At 46.4% G+C, this 19,096-nt stretch overlaps 2 gene segments (V, D, J or C); both read right to left on the bottom strand.

Annotated features, from left to right (window-relative positions):
- LOC120936501 overlaps positions 1-19,096 on the bottom strand; it is a 339,157-nt gene that overhangs the window by 238,035 nt on the left and 82,026 nt on the right.
- Positions 16,562-17,120, bottom strand: LOC120936516. The segment is given in 2 exon segments: positions 16,562-16,934; positions 17,034-17,120. Coding segments are annotated over 2 exon segments (393 nt in total).

Below are 19,096 nucleotides of genomic sequence, written 5' to 3' on the forward strand. Positions count from 1 at the left end.
TTGTTCCCTATTTTTGGGAAGTTTTGCAGTCTCTTGAATAGAGCGCTTTCTATGGCTTCTGAGCTACCATAGGCTTGCTCAAGTCTTGCCCATGTGGCAACAAGACCTGCATCTGGGTGGTCAACATGTACTGTCCTCAGTCTTTTAACACGATTTGCAGATTCTGGCCCCAGCCACCTTATGAGCAAATCAAGTTCGTCCTTGCTATTAAGGTTGAAATTAGCAATAGCAGCCTTGAAGGTTGATCTCCAGGCCCTGTAGCTCTCTGGACAGTCATCAAACCTTGAGAGGCTGGTGATAATGAGCTCACGGCGTGCCATATAGCTGGCTAAGTCATTCAAGTCTGATCTCTCACTCTTTGGTGCCAAAGTAATCTGTGGAACCCCTTGGGTGTGAAAGTTCTCTGGTGAAGAAAGGTGAGGTTTACCAGGATGAAATGATGTTGCATGAGCGCTTAACTTTGGTGTAGTCTTTAAGGCTTCTGCTGGCTGTGGCTGGAGCTGCGGCTTGTCGCTGGAAGTCACCTTGTTGATGGCAGGAGTTGATGTGGTTTGCTGCGTAGATGCTCTGGCGTTGTGGACTTGAGGAGACTCAGGCATTTTGAGCTGGGAGGTCCCTGAGTTGAGAGTCAGAACAGTGTTGTTAGTAGGAGGTACAGGAGATGACTCTGTATCTTTGTAAACATTATGCTTTAGCACATAATCACTGGTGCGATCAATTGGATCTTCCAGTTCTGCTGGGATAAGACAGTCTGAATTAGTACTTTGACCCATTGCTTGTTCAAGGACTTTCAGCCTTGCTAGCGCACCTGCTTCTTCTTTCTCTATTTGCAGAATCTTTATTTGGGCTTCCATCTCTGCTTGGCGAGTTTTGCTCTGGGCTTCAAGAGCTTTGCTTTGGGCCTTCATCTCTGCTTCTTTCTTAGCAAGGGAGCTTTGCGCTTTTTTGGATTCAGCATCAGCGCGGGCCTCTATTAGCTTGTCGCTTAATGTTGAACTTCTGGAGCGAGAGGATCTAGAAGAACGTGCAGTGTGCTTGGTTGATGTTGATCTGTGAGATCTGGTCTCTTGCAGTTGAGCAATGCGGAGTTCTGCCTTACACTGAGCATTTTTCACTAAGAGATCCCTTTGTTGGTTCAATGCATCAGTCTTGGTCAGTTCTGCTGAAGAGTCCTCTATATTACAGTCTTGCAAGAAAGCAGTGTATTTTGCAGACAGCCGTTGGTAGTGTTCATACGCAGCAGATAGGCGAACTATAGAATCTCCTAGTTCAGCCGGTTGATCATTAAAGTGTGGCAAAACTGACATGCAGTGTGAAGTTCTGTCCCAGAAGTCCGATAGCTTGCTGGAGAACTTATCTCTAGTGTATTCATAGTTTTCTCTGAGTTTCTGTATTGGTTTTATTGTACGCTTGGGTCTTACACTCTGTTCAGCAATATCTGCAGAGTCTGCTCCCTGTACGTCTGCGGGTTCAGAGGCATGATGAATCTGCGTTGGTTCAGCCGTAAAAGAGTGTTCAGAGCCTTGTCTAGACATTTCTCACGGTTTTGTAAAAAATGGTACTGTCTCTTTAAGAAGACGAACAGCAGCTTAGACAGGTGGGGTAACACAGTTCAATTAGAGAAACAGCTTTCAACATTCACATGAAGCGCAGTAAGCTTGTGCGACCATGTGCTTACACAAGATGGCGGCTGGCACTGAGCTTGATTGCAGATTAGGCACACACATATACCCAGCAGGCTGTAAGAATTCTATGCATCTTTTGACTATTCTGACTCCGATTGTTGTGATAGCGATATATCCCTTGCTGAGACCTCTATGCCTGGCCTGTATAAGCAGATATACTCACTGTGGACAATCCTTGTCAGACAGCTGAACTCGTCAATACCGATTCATTCAAAAGAGGTGTTTATTCTTTAACTTCAGGGGTTACAGCAGATAACAGGAACAGCAGATGAATGGTGATAGTATTGTACGGTCAAAAGATGATGCCTTTCCTACCCTGGGCAGAGTACATGAGTGTCCTTCTACATGTGGCTTGCTGGCTGAAGAGATGACACAGGAAGTACTCCACACAGGAAGCAGGGAGGGGCATACATACAGTGAAAATATGTGGTAACTCAAAGAATCACATAAACATGTGCATTGCAACAAAGGCCACTAGATGGCAGCATAGGATAACACATAGATTTAGCTATGAGAAAATAGTAGGCAAACCACACTATATAGACTCCAATCTATATAACAATGCTAATATTAACTGAGGCTATGCATCTCATATTCTATGCCCCTATTGGGGGCAGCACATGCTGTGTAATGTAAAGGGGCCCAGAGGTGCTGTGTAATGTAAAGGGGTCCAGAGGTGCAGGGGGCTGTGTAATGTAAAGGGGTCCAGAGGTGCAGGGTGCTGTGTAGTGTAAAGGGGCCCAGAGATGCTGTGTAATGTAAAGGGGTCCAGAGGTGCAGGGGGCTGTGTAATGTAAAGGGGTCCAGAGGTGCAGGGTGCTGTGTAATGTAAAGGGGTCCAGGGGTGCAGGGTGCTGTGTAGTGTAAAGGGGCCCAGAGGTGCTGTGTAATGTAAAGGGGTCCAGAGGTGCAGGGGGCTGTGTAATGTAAAGGGGTCCAGAGGTGCAGGGTGCTGTGTAATGTAAAGGGGTCCAGTGATGCAGGGTGCTGTGTAATGTAAATGGGTCCAGTGGTGCAGGGTGCTGTGTAATGTAAAGGGGTCCAGTGATGCAGGGTGCTGTGTAATGTAAATGGGTCCAGTGGTGCAGGGTGTTGTGTAATGTAAAGGGGTCCAGTGATGCAGGGTGCTGTGTAATGTAAAGGGGTCCAGAGGTGCAGGGTGCTGTGTAATGTAAAGGGGTCCAGTGATGCAGGGTGCTGTGTAATGTAAAGGGGTCCAGAGGTGCAGGGTGCTGTGTAATGTAGAGAGGTCCATTGGTGCAGTTGTGGAGAGAGGGTACACAGTAGTGACAGAGATATTGAAGGATGCAGGGGGCACAGTGGGGTGTTTTTACATTTTATGGGGGGGGGGGGGGCAGATATAGAATCCGCCCCGGTTGCCAAATGCTCAAGGTACACCTGGCAGGCCACAGGCGGATTCTGACGGAAAGACGGCATGGCGGCTGTCCTTGCCTTGCTATGAGGAGCTCATATGCAATGCGCACTGAAAAGACAAAGGAGGGCAAAAATCCACAGAAGCAGGCAGCGGATGTGAAAACTTTTTTCTGTAAGTAAATTCTTTTTTTATAAGTGCAGTGTACTGCTTAATGTCTGTTTTGTATTTTCTTTTTTAAATAGGGTGTTTCTTAAAGGAACTGTAAATGCAAAAGTTAAAAAATACTTTATTGTAATTATGTTTGATATTTGATAGTAAATTTACAGGTAGTGGTATTATACCATGTGATTTACTTTATATGTGGCGTTATTATAGCGTGTGATTTACTTTATATGTGGCGTTATTATAGCTTGTGATTTACTTTATATGTGGCGTTATTATACCGTGTGATATACAGTATATGTGGCGTTATTATAGCGTGTGAATAAAAGTTGTATTTTTATCATAGCTTGTAATCTTTTTGTTGGGAACTTAACGGAATGGAAGGCTTTAAATGGAGCCGGTATTGGAGAAATGGGTGTGGTTACTGAGGGGCGTGGTCACTAGGGGGCGCTGTAAAGCTTTCTCGCACAGGGCGCCTAAAGGCCTAAGGCCGGCCCTGGCTGCCATCTAGATCTAGATAAAGGAAGGCCCGTAGACGTGTTGTATCTGGATTGTTCAAAAGCATTTGATACAGTTCCCCATAAACGTTTACTGTACAAAGTAAGGTCGGTTGGCATGGACCATAGGGTGAGTACATGGATTGAAAACTGGCTACAGGGGAGAGTTCAGAGGGTAGTGATAATGTTGTTCTCACTAACGCTGTCTGCTTGATACCCTGACTCCAGCTTGTTATGGACTAGTGTTGCTCACGAATATTCGCATTGCGAATATTCGACTCGAATATAGCATATTCGAGAAATCGCGCTATATTTCGAAATTCGCGGTGAATATTCGCAATTCCGAATATTCGATTTTTTACAATTTTTTTTTTGAATCAGATCACATCCTAGATATCTCCATCGACGTCTAAAAGCATTGCTGGTATCATTAGAGACCCTGGGCCGAGTAGCTGAAGCGTTCATTGAATTTTCCAGAAAGATCGCAATGCGATTATTCGGCAAACGCAATATCGCGCGATTATTTTCCTCGCCCCGATCTTCCGCATCAGAGCGATTTTTACAGTTTCATTTTTAAAACAGATCACATCCTAGTGATCTCCATAGACGTCTGAAAGCATTGCTGGTATGATTAGAGCCATTGGGCCGAGTAGCTGAAGCGATCATTTTATATTGCCGAATATTCGCAATGCGAATATTCGGCAATAGGAATATTGCGCGATTATTTGCTCCGCCCTTTTGCATCAGAGCCAATCAGAGTTCTCCTTCCACACTCGTCACAGGTTAGCAACCAATAGGAACCTGCCTGCATGGACATTATATAAGCTCACTCCCAGCACCATTTCATTGCAGATTCAGAAGCTGGCTATAGAGTGTGGAGGCTGTTTCTGTGTTCCTGGTTTCCTGTGTCTTTGTTCTTGATTGATTTAGATCATCACCAGCATTGCTATTTAGTGATTCCAGTGGATCTTTTCCAGTATATCAACTGCTTTTTTCAAAGCAATAGACCCAAGAGCTTTTTTCAAAGCTACGTTTTGTGCTGTTTTGTGCTGTTTTTTTCATTTGTGTTACTGTTTGATCCTGCAATCCTCCCTGTTCAGTTATATTTGCAAGAGATTTCAGAACACATTTTGCTGAGCTTTATAAAAGAGCTTTTCTAAAAGCTAAGTTTTGTTCATCTTGTGTTACTGTTAGATCTTGCAGGTTCGCTGTTCAGTGATATTTGATAGGCATCTCAGTTCAAATTTTGTTTAGTTTTCCCTAAAGAGCTTTTATAAAAGCTAAGTTTTGTGTTCAGTTTAGTTAAATTTTGTGTAGTAAGTGTACACACTGTTAGTGTACATTTATTTCATCTAGCTTAGCTTAGTGTGTGTTTAGTGTCTGTGTTTTGTGTTTAAAAAAAAAAAAAAAAAAAAAAGTTAGTGTTTGTTTAGTGCTTTTTTTTTTTTTCTTTAATTTTGTAGTCCTTGTCTGGTGTACTACTTTTCTTATAGTTTAGTAGCTGTCTGTGTACGTCTTTGTCTGCGTGCCTGTCTTGTAAAAAAAACACAAAAACACATTTTGTTCACATTTTCCCCCCCAATAAAGTTTAACCCCCCCACACACATATCAGCAATAATGAGCGGCATCCGTGGCCGTGGCAGCAGGGGTAGGGGAGTTACTCCCAGTGCTGGATCGCTGCCAGCACGGGGTACCTCTCGTGCCCCTACTAGTGGTAGAGGATCGGGTGCAAGGGGAGTACGCCTGATCCGGGAGTTCTTCCCATCGGGCAGCCGCCCGATATTGCCATCTCAGGCTCAAGTAGTGGTGGACTACATGGGGCACAGCAGTGCCACTGAGTCGTCGGTCCCGACTCACAGTAGTACCACCATTACACCGTTGCCTGTACTACCCCCCCCCAGCCCCCAAGAGTCCAGCATCTTACTGTTCGACAGCGACAGTGATAGGGATCTCTTGGGGGAGGCCATGCATCAGGCAGACCTCCAGCTCTGTCCTGATGGTCAGGACCTTTTTGAAGGGATGGATGAGGAGGATGGGATACCTGCTGGCAGTATCCCAGAGACATCCCTTCAAACTGGTGCTGCTGTTTTGGTGCAGGAAACAGCAGCACCTAGTCAGACCCAGGCGTGGGTGAGGGGACAGCGGAGCCAGGCTAGAGGCTCCATGTCACGTGGTTCCCTCAGACCAACACATCTCAGCCCTTGGTCTGACATCTCTGGGGGCGAAGAGGGTGACCCATCATGGTTGCCATCTGACGCGTCGGCTCACTACGTCAGTGACGACGGGGAAGGTAGGCACCCTGGTGAAACGGTGCGCCAGGTCACCACCAGGGAGACCATCGTCAGGGTCTCCACTGGTGATGGCAGCAGGAGGTGTCAGGAGGAGGAGCAGCAGCAGCAGCAGCAGGCAGCTCCACCTGTGCGCACCGAATCCCAGCAGGTGCAAGTAAGCGTCACCCCATCTGACAGGAGGGCGGTGCTGAAGTCACCTGTCTGGAATTTCTTTACCCTGGTGGCAGACAACCCTACCGTGGCCATCTGCCGGATTTGTAAAGTGAGGGTGAAGAGAGGGAAGTGTTTGGCTCGGGTGGGTACCACAGCCCTGAACCAGCACCTGAGGATAAACCACTGGGCGTTGTATGACGAGATGAAGCGTGGTGGTGGTAGCAGCGCCACCACCACAAGTGAGCAGGGTACAGCAGCCCCTGCCACATCTTCATCTGTTTCCAGCAGGTCATGCCCCCCCGCTCCCTCTAGTAGAGGTACTGGTACCGGCAGCCAGACCTCTACTTCCACAGCACCCTCCACGTCTGTGTCCCGCACTGCCGTCCGGCGCCAGGCGTCGATTTCAGACGCCTTTGACCGCACCACTCCCTTCCCCCCTGGAGACCGACGTGTGCGTTCCCTCAATGGGCTCCTGGCAAGGGTTATTGCCCAACATCTGCTGCCCTTCAACATAGTTGACAGCAACCCCTTCAGGCAGATGTTGGAGCAGGCCCAACCCCAATGGCGTGTCCCCAGCCGCCATTTCTTTGCCAGGACTGGTGTCCCTGCCCTACACCAGCACATTGTGCAGAATGTAACCCTGTCGCTGGATCACGCTGTCAGCGACAGGGTTCATCTGACAATGGATGGCTGGACCAGCAGGCATGGGCAGGGACGCTACATCAGCTTCACGGCCCATTGGGTTTCCCTCCGAGGCGTCGGTGAGGGATCGTCGGCAACCGATCTTGTGGTGCCGCCCCGGGGTGTCCAGGGGAGAACTGCTGGTCTCCCTCAAGCCACTGTCTCCGCAGCTGCTGAGCCTCCCAGCAAGCGCCCCCGTAGCTACTCAAGTGTGGGGCACGTGCGCTGTCAGGCCGTGCTCCAGCTTGTTAGTTTAGGGGACCGGAGACACACTGCAGAAGAAGTGCTGAAAGCACTTCAAGCTCAGGTCCAGAAGTGGCTGACACCCCGAAGGCTCCAGCCAGGTATGGTTGTCTGCGATAACGGCAGCAACCTACTCGCCGCCCTCCATGCTGGCAGTCTGACGCACGTGCCCTGTCTGGCACATGTCCTCAACCTGGTGGTGCAGAAGTTCCTGCGCACTTATCCAGGGTTGAGTGACATTGTGGCAAAGGCGCGTAGGATTGCCAGCCACTTCAGGCGCTCCCCAACCGCTACCGCGTCCCTGTCCAAATTGCAGCGGAAGTACAATCTGCCCCTTCACAGGCTGATTGTGGACAGTGTGACGCGGTGGAACTCCACCCTCCACATGCTGAAGAGGTTGTGGGAGCAGCAAAGGGCGGTGAGGGAGTACCTGATGGAACTAGGCACTGAGAGGGCTTCACCACAACTCCCTTTCATCGCCTGTGCGGAGTGGGGGCAGATAAACCAGGTCTGCCAAGTGTTGTCCTCCTTCGAGCAGGCGACCAAGATGGTCAGCAGTGAGCAAATTGGCCTCAATAGCGTGCTGCCAATACTGTTCATGCTGGAGAGGACACTAGATCGCCTGCTCGAGGCTGGGGAGAGTGCCTTGGTGGAGCAGGAGGAGTCAGCAATGCTCCACCGAGACCAGGGCCAGGACCAGGAGGAGGAGGAGGAGGAGGAGGAGGATGATGATGAAGAGGAGGAGGAGGTGGTTGCTGGTGTCGTCCCGGAGTCAGGGCCTGGTCAGGAGGGAGAGCCGGTGTTGGGGGCACCGATAGTCCGGGGGTTGGGCATGTCTGAGTTTGACCAGCAGCGCCTCAGGGAAGAAGAGTCGCACCTCATTCACCTGGCCAGCATTGAGGAGTCACAGCGGGCTGTGCTCTTCCCCATGGCTGCCCACATGCTGAGATGCCTCAGGAGGGACCCCCGGGTTAAGACCATCAAGACGAGGGATGATTTCTGGATGGCCACCCTTTTGGATCCCAGGTGCAAGGGGAAACTGGAGCAGTTCATCCCAGCCAGCCGGAGGCAGCACCGGATGGAGGAACTGCAGGCAGCCATTGTCAGACGGTTGGAGCAGGCAACTCCCCGGCCTCCAGTTGTCCCCCCTCATCTCACCCAGCAGGTGGCTGCACCCAGCTGCAGCCGAGCAGGGGACCTAATGGAAGAGATGAGGATGTTCTTCCAAACCGAGCGACCCAGTACCACCACCAGCAGCAGCAGCAGCAGTCACCACCAGCGGCTGGCCCACATGGTGGCAGACTACATGGCGTCCGTCGGTGCTTCTGACAGTATGAGCACCGACGACCCCATGGAGTACTGGGTTGCCAGATTGGACACCTGCCGCGAGCTCGCTCAGTATGCGCTGGAGTTATTGTCTTGCCCCCCCTCCAGCGTACTATCTGAGCGGACATTCAGCGCGGCAGGTGGGGTGGTCACGGACAAGAGGACCCGTCTGTCCACAGACTCCGTGGACAGACTCACATTCATAAAGATGAATGAGTCCTGGATCGGCGGTGACTTTCTGGCACCCGTCGTCGGTTCAGGGCGCTGAAGGGTCCCTTGCCATGCATTCCCTGATGAAGCCCCGGACCTGATGTATTTACAGTGCTGAATATAACTATTTCAACATCAGAGAAAATCAATGTTAATATTTGGTACAGTAGGCTTTCTTTGCAATTACAGCGGTCAAACATTTCTTGTAGTTTTACACCAACTTTGCACACACTGGAGGAGGGATTTTGGCCCACTCCTCCACACAGATCTTCTCTACATCAGTCATGTTTCTGGGCTATCGCTGAGAAACACGGAGTTTGAGCTCCCTCCAAAGATTCTCTATTGGGTTTAGGTCTGGAGACTGGCTAGGCCACGCCAGAACCTTGATATGCTCCTTACAGAGCCAATCCTTGGTTATCCTGGCTGTGTGCTTTGGGTCATTCTCATGTTGGAAGACCCAGCCTCGACCCATCTTCAAAGCTCTAACTCAGGGAAGGAGGTTGTTGCCCAAAATCTTGCAATACATGGCCCCGGTCATCCTCTCCTTAATACAGTGCAGTCACCCTGTCCCATGTACAGAAAAACACCACCAAAGCATGATGCTACCACCCCCATGCTTCACATTAGGGATGGCGTTCTTGGCATGGTACTCATCATTATTCTTCCTCCGAACACGGTTAGTGAAATTATGATCAAAAAATTATATTATAGTCTCATCTGACCACATGATTTTCTCCCATGACTCCTTTGGATCAGTCAAGACAATTATGTCAGCAGTTATTTCACACCCTATATACTCTTATTAAGACTGCTGTACATCATGGCAACTCCTGCCCATGTGATATGACTCTGTATCAACTACTACTGTTAATACTACTACTGCTGCTTCTGCTGCTGCTGCCGCCCAGTCAATACACCTATGTCAGCAGTTATTTCACACTCTATATACTCTTATTAAGACTGCTGTACATCATGGCAACTCCTGCCCATGTGATATGACTCTGTATCAACTACTACTGTTAATACTACTACTGCTGCTTCTGCTGCTGCTGCTGCCGCCCAGTCAATACACCTATGTCAGCAGTTATTTCACACTCTATATACTCTTATTAAGACTGCTGTACATCATGGCAACTCCTGCCCATGTGATATGACTCTGTATCAACTACTACTGTTAATACTACTACTGCTGCTTCTGCTGCTGCTGCTGCCCAGTCAATACACCTATGTCAGCAGTTATTTCACACTCTATATACTCTTATTAAGACTGCTGTACATCATGGCAACTCCTGCCCATGTGATATGACTCTGTATCAACTACTACTGTTAATACTACTACTGATGCTTCTGCTGCTGCTGCCGCCCAGTCAATACACCTATGTCAGCAGTTATTTCACACTCTATATACTCTTATTAAGACTGCTGTACATCATGGCAACTCCTGCCCATGTGATATGACTCTGTATCAACTACTACTGTTAATACTACTACTGCTGCTTCTGCTGCTGCTGCTGCCGCCCAGTCAATACACCTATGTCAGCAGTTATTTCACACTCTATATACTCTTATTAAGACTGCTGTACATCATGGCAACTCCTGCCCATGTGATATGACTCTGTATCAACTACTACTGTTAATACTACTACTGCTGCTTCTGCTGTTGCTGCTGCCGCCCAGTCAATACACCTATGTCAGCAGTTATTTCACACTCTATATACTCTTATTAAGACTGCTGTACATCATGGCAACTCCTGCCCATGTGATATGACTCTGTATCAACTACTACTGTTAATACTACTACTGCTGCTTCTGCTGCTGCTGCCGCCCAGTCAATACACCTATGTCAGCAGTTATTTCACACTCTATATACTCTTATTAAGACTGCTGTTCATCATGGCAACTCCTGCCCAAGTGATATGACTCTGTATCAACTACTACTGCTAATACTACTACTGCTGCTGCTGCTGCTGCTGCTGCTCAGTCAAGACAACTATGTCAAAAGTAATTTCCCACTCTATATACTCCTATTACCACTGCTGTTCATCATGGCACCTCCTGCCCAAGTGATATGACTCTGTATCTACTACTACTACTACTACTGCTGCTGCTGCTGCTCTGTCAAGACACCTATGTAAAAAGTTAATTCCCACTCTATATATACTCCTATTACCACTGCTGTTCACTGATACCACTGATAGTTAATTTATCCCTTAACTACCCCCATTTGTGAGGGTCGGGGTTTTCCTTTAAAGTCCCATGCAAATCAATGGAAAATGTATGTTCCCACATAACTTCTGTACGCCTGGAGATATTTCAATAATACCCGCTATACATATTACTTATATGCCAAATAAAAATATATAACAGTTAAATTAACCCTTACCAACACCCTTATATAAAAGATGGGTATATTTATATTACTATGATTTTCCTCCCCAAAAGGTTAAGATAGGAAGACCGGGCAACGCCGGGTATTCAGCTAGTAATAGTATAAAATGTTTTCGGTTATTATTAAGCTAGATGTGTTGATGTTGATGTTGATGTGTTAGATGTGAAGTTAGATGTGAAGTTAGATGTGTTTAAAAAACTAACAATTTCAATAAGAAATGAAACCTTTGCAAAATATAACATTTTTTATTAAAAAAAAAAAAAAAAAAAATTAGGACATTAACTTCTGAAGCTCTGTCACCTCATCCATGTTTTTCGCCAGTTGTTGCACCAGTTGTTGATTTTGGCGCATCAAAAACAGTATCTGCTGCTCATTTGCCATTACTCTCTTCGTGAGGTTTTTCATGGCAGCTTGTTTCACCTCTAGCTTTTTTAGAACTGTTAGGATATAAGAAAAAAACATTTGGATTTCAAAGACCGTTACGAAAGATTATTTTCAGCCATAAAAATAATAAAGTCTGACTTAAGAGACTCTATGAAAGAGGATCTGGCAGAGGCAATTCTCTTCCTTAGAACTCTACATTGCATTTATTTGCATTTGCTAAGCCTAGAACTACATTTCAAGATTAATATAAACCATTTCTAGGTTTTTCATATTTTTTTTTTGGGTTCATTATAGATAAGCTTTGTTTTGGTTCTAAAACAGCCAAATAATGTGGTCTGTATTTTTGAACTGTTAAAGATCATGTTCCTGATGTTTAAGCCTGCTGCTACTATCCAGTCACTTGATTGTTTTCATTGTGTTTGTCTTTTGCTTAAACTGTGCAATACAGTAGACTGTTGGCTTCCCAGCCAGTAGTCCTGTGGTAGTTTGCGTTTCTTTCCCTCAAGGAATCTATAAAATACATTCGCATATTAATACAGAGGAGTCGGAGTCGGGGAGTCGGGGAGTCGGGGAGTCTACCGACTCCACAGCCCTGCTTTAAATGCTGTCCATTTTTAGAGCTACATTTTATTGTTGAAATTTTATTAATATATGTGCACATATTTACCCTCCTGATTGACGGTATAATTAACCGTCTCATCCTGCTCCTCTTCCTCGTCACCCACTACTCCACCAGAAGTTTCGGGGGGGGGTGCAGCTCCTCCTCTTGCTCCTCCACAGGAACTGGGGGTGGTGATGTGGATGGCCCTGGCTGCTCCTCCTCATCCCTCTCCTCCTCTTCCACATCCTCCTCCTGCTCCTCCTCTGCGGCCTGTCGCCTTGTGCGCTTGGGGCGCACAGTTGGTAGCGGAGCTCCTATAATAACACAATGTTCATATATTATAAAAATGTTTTCTAATGACGTATGCAAATTCTGTGTACTCTACTGTATTGTATATGAATACAAATTAATTTATATAGACAGTTAACCAATGGGACAATGTTATATTAAAGGGTCTTGTGGGCACTACAGGGGACTGAGCGTGAGCTGGGCTGCCACCATGGTAAAATGAGCTGTTTTTGTCTCCTTTGTTTTGTTCAGACGATCTCATGTTAAAAAAAAGTACTTGATGGAGTACACAGGATTACTATAACAACCCCACGCCTAACACAGGAATTTAGTGGGAATCTATATATATAAAACTCAACGTGTGTGTGCATGTATGTATGTATGTTCCACCATCACGTCCAAACGGCTAAAGATATTTACATGAAACTTGGCACACAGGTTACTTATATGTCAGCCACAAATATAGGATTGGTGGTTTAACCCATACCCACCCCCATTTGCCTTGGTCAGGGTTTTTCTTTAAAGTCCCATTCAACTCTATGGGAAATACATGTTATTTCATAACAGCTGTAGATATTTCGATAACACTTGGTCACATGTTATCTATACGTCCACTTAAAGTATAGGATCGTTAATTTATCCCTTAACTAACCCCATTGGTGAGGGTCGGGCTTTTTGTTTAAAGTCCCATGCAAAGCAATGGGAAAAGTATGTTCCCACATAACTTCTGTGTTCCTGTCTGCTGTCCCATGTTTTTTTCCAACAGTACTATGAATACCTTGGCTGGTGGTGATATATGTTACAACAACATGGCGTCTTGGTTAACAACATCTGACCTTACATTAATTACATATGACCTTACATAACTGTCCCCAAGGGACCCGGGCTGGCTCAACGCGATTGCCACTGCGCTGACAAGCCATTCACCTCTGCAGCTAGGGGTTCGGATCCCGCTCTCGGCTACATGTGAATTGAGTTTGGTGGTCTCAGCTCGGCCCCCGGTGGGTGTGCTATGCGAGGTAAGCCTGCGCTTAGTATGCCCACCTCCCTCCCACAAAAACCACCACACTTACACACGCACTCGCAATTGGGTTAACATGCACGCACTCTGACCATGCGGTCTCTAAAAAGAGAGGCGAAGGACTAACGGGGCTGGTTGAGCGGGCAAATCCTCTCACTCCCTTATAGGGAGTCCCTCTGCCCCGTGGGGCTTCGAAGCGGAGCAGGTAGGACGGTCTGTGTGGGAGGACCCCCTCACACCCGCCATTGCCACCCGGGGCATGGAGAAAGGTGGCAGATTACCTCTGGGGGAGGCCTGCCTACTCCCAACTCCTGCAGTCCGGCTCCTCTCTCGAGTACACGCACAAAATACACTTTAGGGAAAAAAAAACATAACTGTGACCAATAACTTACCAGGATGATATTTATTCCGGATACGCCTGACCCGGTTCATCTGGCGCCTCTTCAGGTCGGACCACTTTTTGAGGATCGCCATGCGAGTGTGTTCTTCGCCTAGTTCCTCAATCAGGGAGCTTATAACTCCCTGTTTTTCTTGCTGCCTCCGCAGCTCATCGTATCCTGTTTCCAGGAACTTCTGCAAGATGAAGAACAAAGTATATTGTAATACTTTTGTTGACAGCCTTATGGATATATGACATAAATGTATGCTATTCAACAATTGGAAGCATTCTCGCCTTATTAATCAATGACAGGGGTAACATGACAGATTTTATATACTGCCATTTCCGTCGCCACCTTTTTTACATAAATATAGCAGCCATTATCATTTGCATAATTATGAATATATACTAACTTTTAAACTAGACTAAAATGCAGTTGAAGATAATGAAATAACAGTGGTCAAAATACTTACACAAATCAGCAACTTTTCCTCAGATACAGTGAAATTACTTCCAACCATCTTGCTCTGCGATTGCGTTGCGATCATAAAGTTGGAAACTGGCAAGGGTCCAGGAAATGGTCGCGTGTTGTTCGCGTGTTGATTGCGCTGCTTGGACCGAGATGGGTCCATATGGCTTCGGCTGTATGGACCACAGTAACTCTTTTCCCTGTCAGGAGCCTAACGCCCCGGGGGGTCAGAGACGGGACCTTTTCGGAGGACCACTGACGTATGCAACCGTCGCAGTTTTTTGTGATGTCACTCTTTAGGTGTGTGCAAATTTTTCCTTGCACCGGGTGGAGTTTTTGGGTTGTGTTTTGCACGCCACAGGCTTTTCAACAGAAAATAACCAGCTGGAGGCAGAATGGTTGCAAAACACTACGGGTTTGTTACCTAACTCTGGGTTTCAAGACCAGTCCAACTCCAGCTGTTGCAAAACTACTACTCCCATCAGCCACGGTCTGTCAGTGCATGCTAAGAATTTTACTTTTGCTGCATCTAGGGTGCCACAGTTTAGAGACCCGTGCATAAAGGCCTGAAAAATGGGGGCCTGCAGAACTTACAATACTAGAAGTGCCAGCATTCCCAGGCATGCTGGAAGTTGTAGTTCTGCAACATCTAAAGGGCAATATGTATTCGAACGTCCTTGGGCCTTGAGGACACTGAAGTCAGGACGTTCGCATACGTCCTATGTCCAATAAAATGTTAAATTCATTATGCTAAATAACAAGGAAAAGTGCCTAAATACACATTTGCCAACCAGGGTGTCTGCAGCTGTCCAGGCATGCTGGGACTTGTAGTTTTGTAAAAGCAGGAGACACATTTTTTGTGAAATACTAATATCTGATCATATATACTAACTTTTAAACTAGACTTAAATGCAGTTGAAGATGATGAAATAACAGTGGTCAAAATACTTACACAAATCAGCAACTTTTCCTCAGACTTAGTGAAATTGCTTCCAACCATGTTGCTGTGTGATTGCGCTGCGATCATAAGTTGGAAACTGGCAAGGCTCCAGGAAATGGTCGCGTGTTGTTCGCGCAATTGCGCATGCGCGATCGAAAAATCGCAATCGCAATATGTATTTTGGTTAAAATATCATACATATTCGATTTCAGAGTGCTGCTACAGCAGTTTTCGAAATATCTGCAATCAATTTCGCATTCGCATGTTGCGATATTTCGATAAAATATCAGGAATATTCTGAGCCAATCAGAGCGCTCCTCCAGCATATCTCGAAATTGCGCAATAAATATCGCATTCGCATGTTGCGATATTTCGATAAAATATCACGAATATTCTGAGCCAATCAGAGCGCTCCTCCAGCATATCTCGAAATTCCGCAATAAATATCGCATTCGCATGTTGCGATATTTCGATAAAATATCACGAATATTCTGAGCCAATCAGAGCGCTCCTCCAGCATATCTCGAAATTCCGCAATAAATATCGCATTCGCATGTTGCGATATTTCGATAAAATATCACGAATATTCTAAGCCAATCAGAGCGCTCCTCCAGCATATCTCGAAATTCCGCAATAAATATCGCATTCGCATGTTGCGATATTTCGATAAAATATCACGAATATTCTGAGCCAATCAGAGCGCTCCTCCAGCATATCTCGAAATTCCGCAATAAATATCGCATTCGCATGTTGCGATATTTCGATAAAATATCACGAATATTCTAAGCCAATCAGAGCGCTCCTCCAGCATATCTCGAAATTCCGCAATAAATATCGCATTCGCATGTTGCGATATTTCGATAAAATATCACGAATATTCTAAGCCAATCAGAGCGCTCCTACCGCAGTTATTAAAAAAATCGCAATTATTTTCGCATTCGCAATAGCGAAAAATCGCATTCAATTAATTTCGATAAAATATCACGAATATTCGAATTTAGCGAATATATCTCGAATATTCGAATATATATTCGAGATATATCGCGAAATCGAATATGGCATATTCTGCTCAACACTATTATGGACTCCTTTTCTGCCTTCTGCTCTGTTTATCTGCCTGAACATTACAGTCCTGGCTTGCCTGACCCTGCACCTGATCATCCAGCCTGTCACAGCTCTGCTCTGCAACCCGCATCTGGATCCTGCTCCAGCTGCAGTCCCAGCCTGCCACGGCCCTGGTCTGCCTAACCACCACCAGCCTGCCTGCTGTACATCTATCCACGGACAACCTGCCTGCCTGCTGCACATTCGTCCACGGACAACCAGCCATACAGACTACAGGATCGATCTCAGGCACTCCTACGCCACCATGCTTCTGTGGCTGCTGTCAGTAACCCACAAGCCGGTGTGGTACGAGAGGTCCTCTTCTACACGTCAGGCTCACAAACCAGGTACGTATACGAGGAACAAAAGAGGAAGTTGATATTAATGTCTCACTGTGTGTGAATTTGTAGCACTGTGTTTGCACTACCAGTCCATAGAACACAGTAATAATTCCCGTCATCTGCAGGCTGTACATTACTGATAGACAAAACACCCGAGCCTCCTTGGATGGATCCAGTAAAACGTTCAGAGGTTCCTGGAGGTTTTATATTATGATTACTGGCTCCATCAGTACCTGTTATAGCTTTAGGAACACTCCCAGGTGCCTGATATATCCAGCGTGGCCAGTTACTACCAACTACAGAGCCATCACTACGACCACAGGACACAATGACATTACTACCAAGAGATGCGGTTATTGTGGCTTCCTGGATGACCGTAAACTGAGCCACAGAATCTGCAACAGAAATTAGAAAATGATGATAGCAGAAAGAAAAATCATAGTATATTTATATTCAATAATCTTAATAAACATATGAAAAAAAATATGAATTACAGGAAAAATAAGTGATGAAAGTAAAGACAATCCAGAACATGATCATGATGATGAGGAATCACTTGACAGAAAAGACTTTGGTTGAATCCTTCTCATTCTCAGTTATATTCTGTATATAAACCACACCTTTCTATGCAAAGTATCTCAGGTTCATTTGCCATCAGCAGCCTCCACCTACTATATATCTACTGCTGAATACATTTACGCTGTAGTCCATTATGTGACTGAAATCTGAACAGCATTTCACCATATATTCCTGTTGTAATCTCCCAAACATTGTAGCCTTCTGAACTTCCACAATAATAAATGCAGAGTCCAGATTATGCAGTCGGATCACATGACTTAGCATAAAGTTTACTCAGACCAAAGACCTAGGTGGAATAGTCAGAAGCAGCTGGGATCTCCAGCAGTCCGACCCAGACTGGCTGTAGTACACACTGGGCATTTGGACACTACACTGGGTGGGGTGAATGGAGGGGGTGGAGGACACTGCATTGGGGTGGGGGCAGAGCACTACTGTGGAGGGAGGAGCGCAGAGGACACTGCTATGGGGGGGGGTAAAATAAATGGGCTGCCCAGTCTAAAATGTCCAGACCAATTTTTTGGCGTAGTCTGGACTAGCAGTTATAAGACACTAGGTCAGCATTGGAATAAGGTCCATTTGGTGCCCAAGATTATGATGTTAAAGTGCTCTTCTCCCTTTCCCCTAAACTAAGATAGTCAGAAAAAAAAGACAGCATTAAAAAAATAAAAATAAACACACACTTATGTTTGGAATTAGCATGAAGCTTTATTTTCATTAGGGATGAGCCCGATGTTCAAGTCGAATGCAAGTTCGACTCAAACATCGGGTGTTCGCCCGTTCCCCCCGAATTTAGAACATTAGGGGGCGTGGTGTGTGAGTATCCCCCAAAATCCATACCAGACTCTTATCTGAGCATGCAACCTGGCAGGGATGAGAGCACCCCCCTCCTGAACCATACCAGGTCACATGCCCTCAACATGGGGAGGGTGTTTTGTGGTCCTCATTCCCACAACCCTTGCCCGCTGGTTGTGGGGGTCTGAGAGCGGGGGGCTTATCTGAATCTGCAAGCCCAGAGATCCCGCCCCCTCATGCGAATAGGTATCGGGTACATTGTACCCCTACTTATTCACCAAAAAACAGCAGACAGTTTTGGACAATTCCTTTATATAAAAAAAAGTTCAAGTTCAATCACGCCGCCCGACGGACCCGAGAGATAATAGATAAAACTGAAAAACTGAAAAACTCTGCCTCGATGGGAGGCGTCCTGGCGACTGCAGCCTTTTCGCCATGACAGCTGTTATATAGTCAAGGGCGGGGCTACCCAGTGACGTAAATGGGTGACCCCCGCCCTTGGTTATATAAGAGCTGTTATCGCGAAAAGGCTGCAATCTGCGTGACGCCCATCGAGTTATTCTGTTTTTTTCCGGTCTGTTGGCGCTGTGATTGAAGATTGATTTATATCGCGGGACACTTTTTATTTTTAATAAAGGAATTGTCAAAAACTGTCTCCTGTAATTTTTACTTTTTTTACACTTTTTTTGGTGAATGAGTAGGGGTACAATGTAACCGATACCCATCCACATGGGGGGACCATGATCTGGGGGCCCCCTTGTTAAAGGGGACTTCCAGATTCCAATAAGCCCCCTACCCGCAGACCCCCACAACCACTGGGCAAAGATTTTGGGAATGAGGTCCTCGTTCCCATTAACATGGGGACAACGTGTTTTGGGGGGGGACCCCAAAGCACCCTCCCCATGTTGAGAGCATGTGGCCTGGTACGGTACCCCCCACTTCCACTACGGCCTGCCAGGTTGCGTGCTCAGATAAGGGTCTGGTATGGATTTTGGGGGGCCCCATGCCATTTTTTTTAGTTAGGCACGGGGTTCCCCTTAATATCCATAACAGACCTGACAGGCCTTGTATGGATTTTGGGGGGGGGACCCCCACGCCATTTTTTTTCATTTTTGCCACAGAGTTCCTCTTAATATTCATACCAGACCCTAAGGGTCTGTTATGGACAGGGGGAACCCACGTCGTT

The sequence above is a fragment of the Rana temporaria genome, chromosome 1, assembly GCF_905171775.1.
Source record: "Rana temporaria chromosome 1, aRanTem1.1, whole genome shotgun sequence".
NCBI lineage: Eukaryota > Metazoa > Chordata > Amphibia > Anura > Ranidae > Rana > Rana temporaria.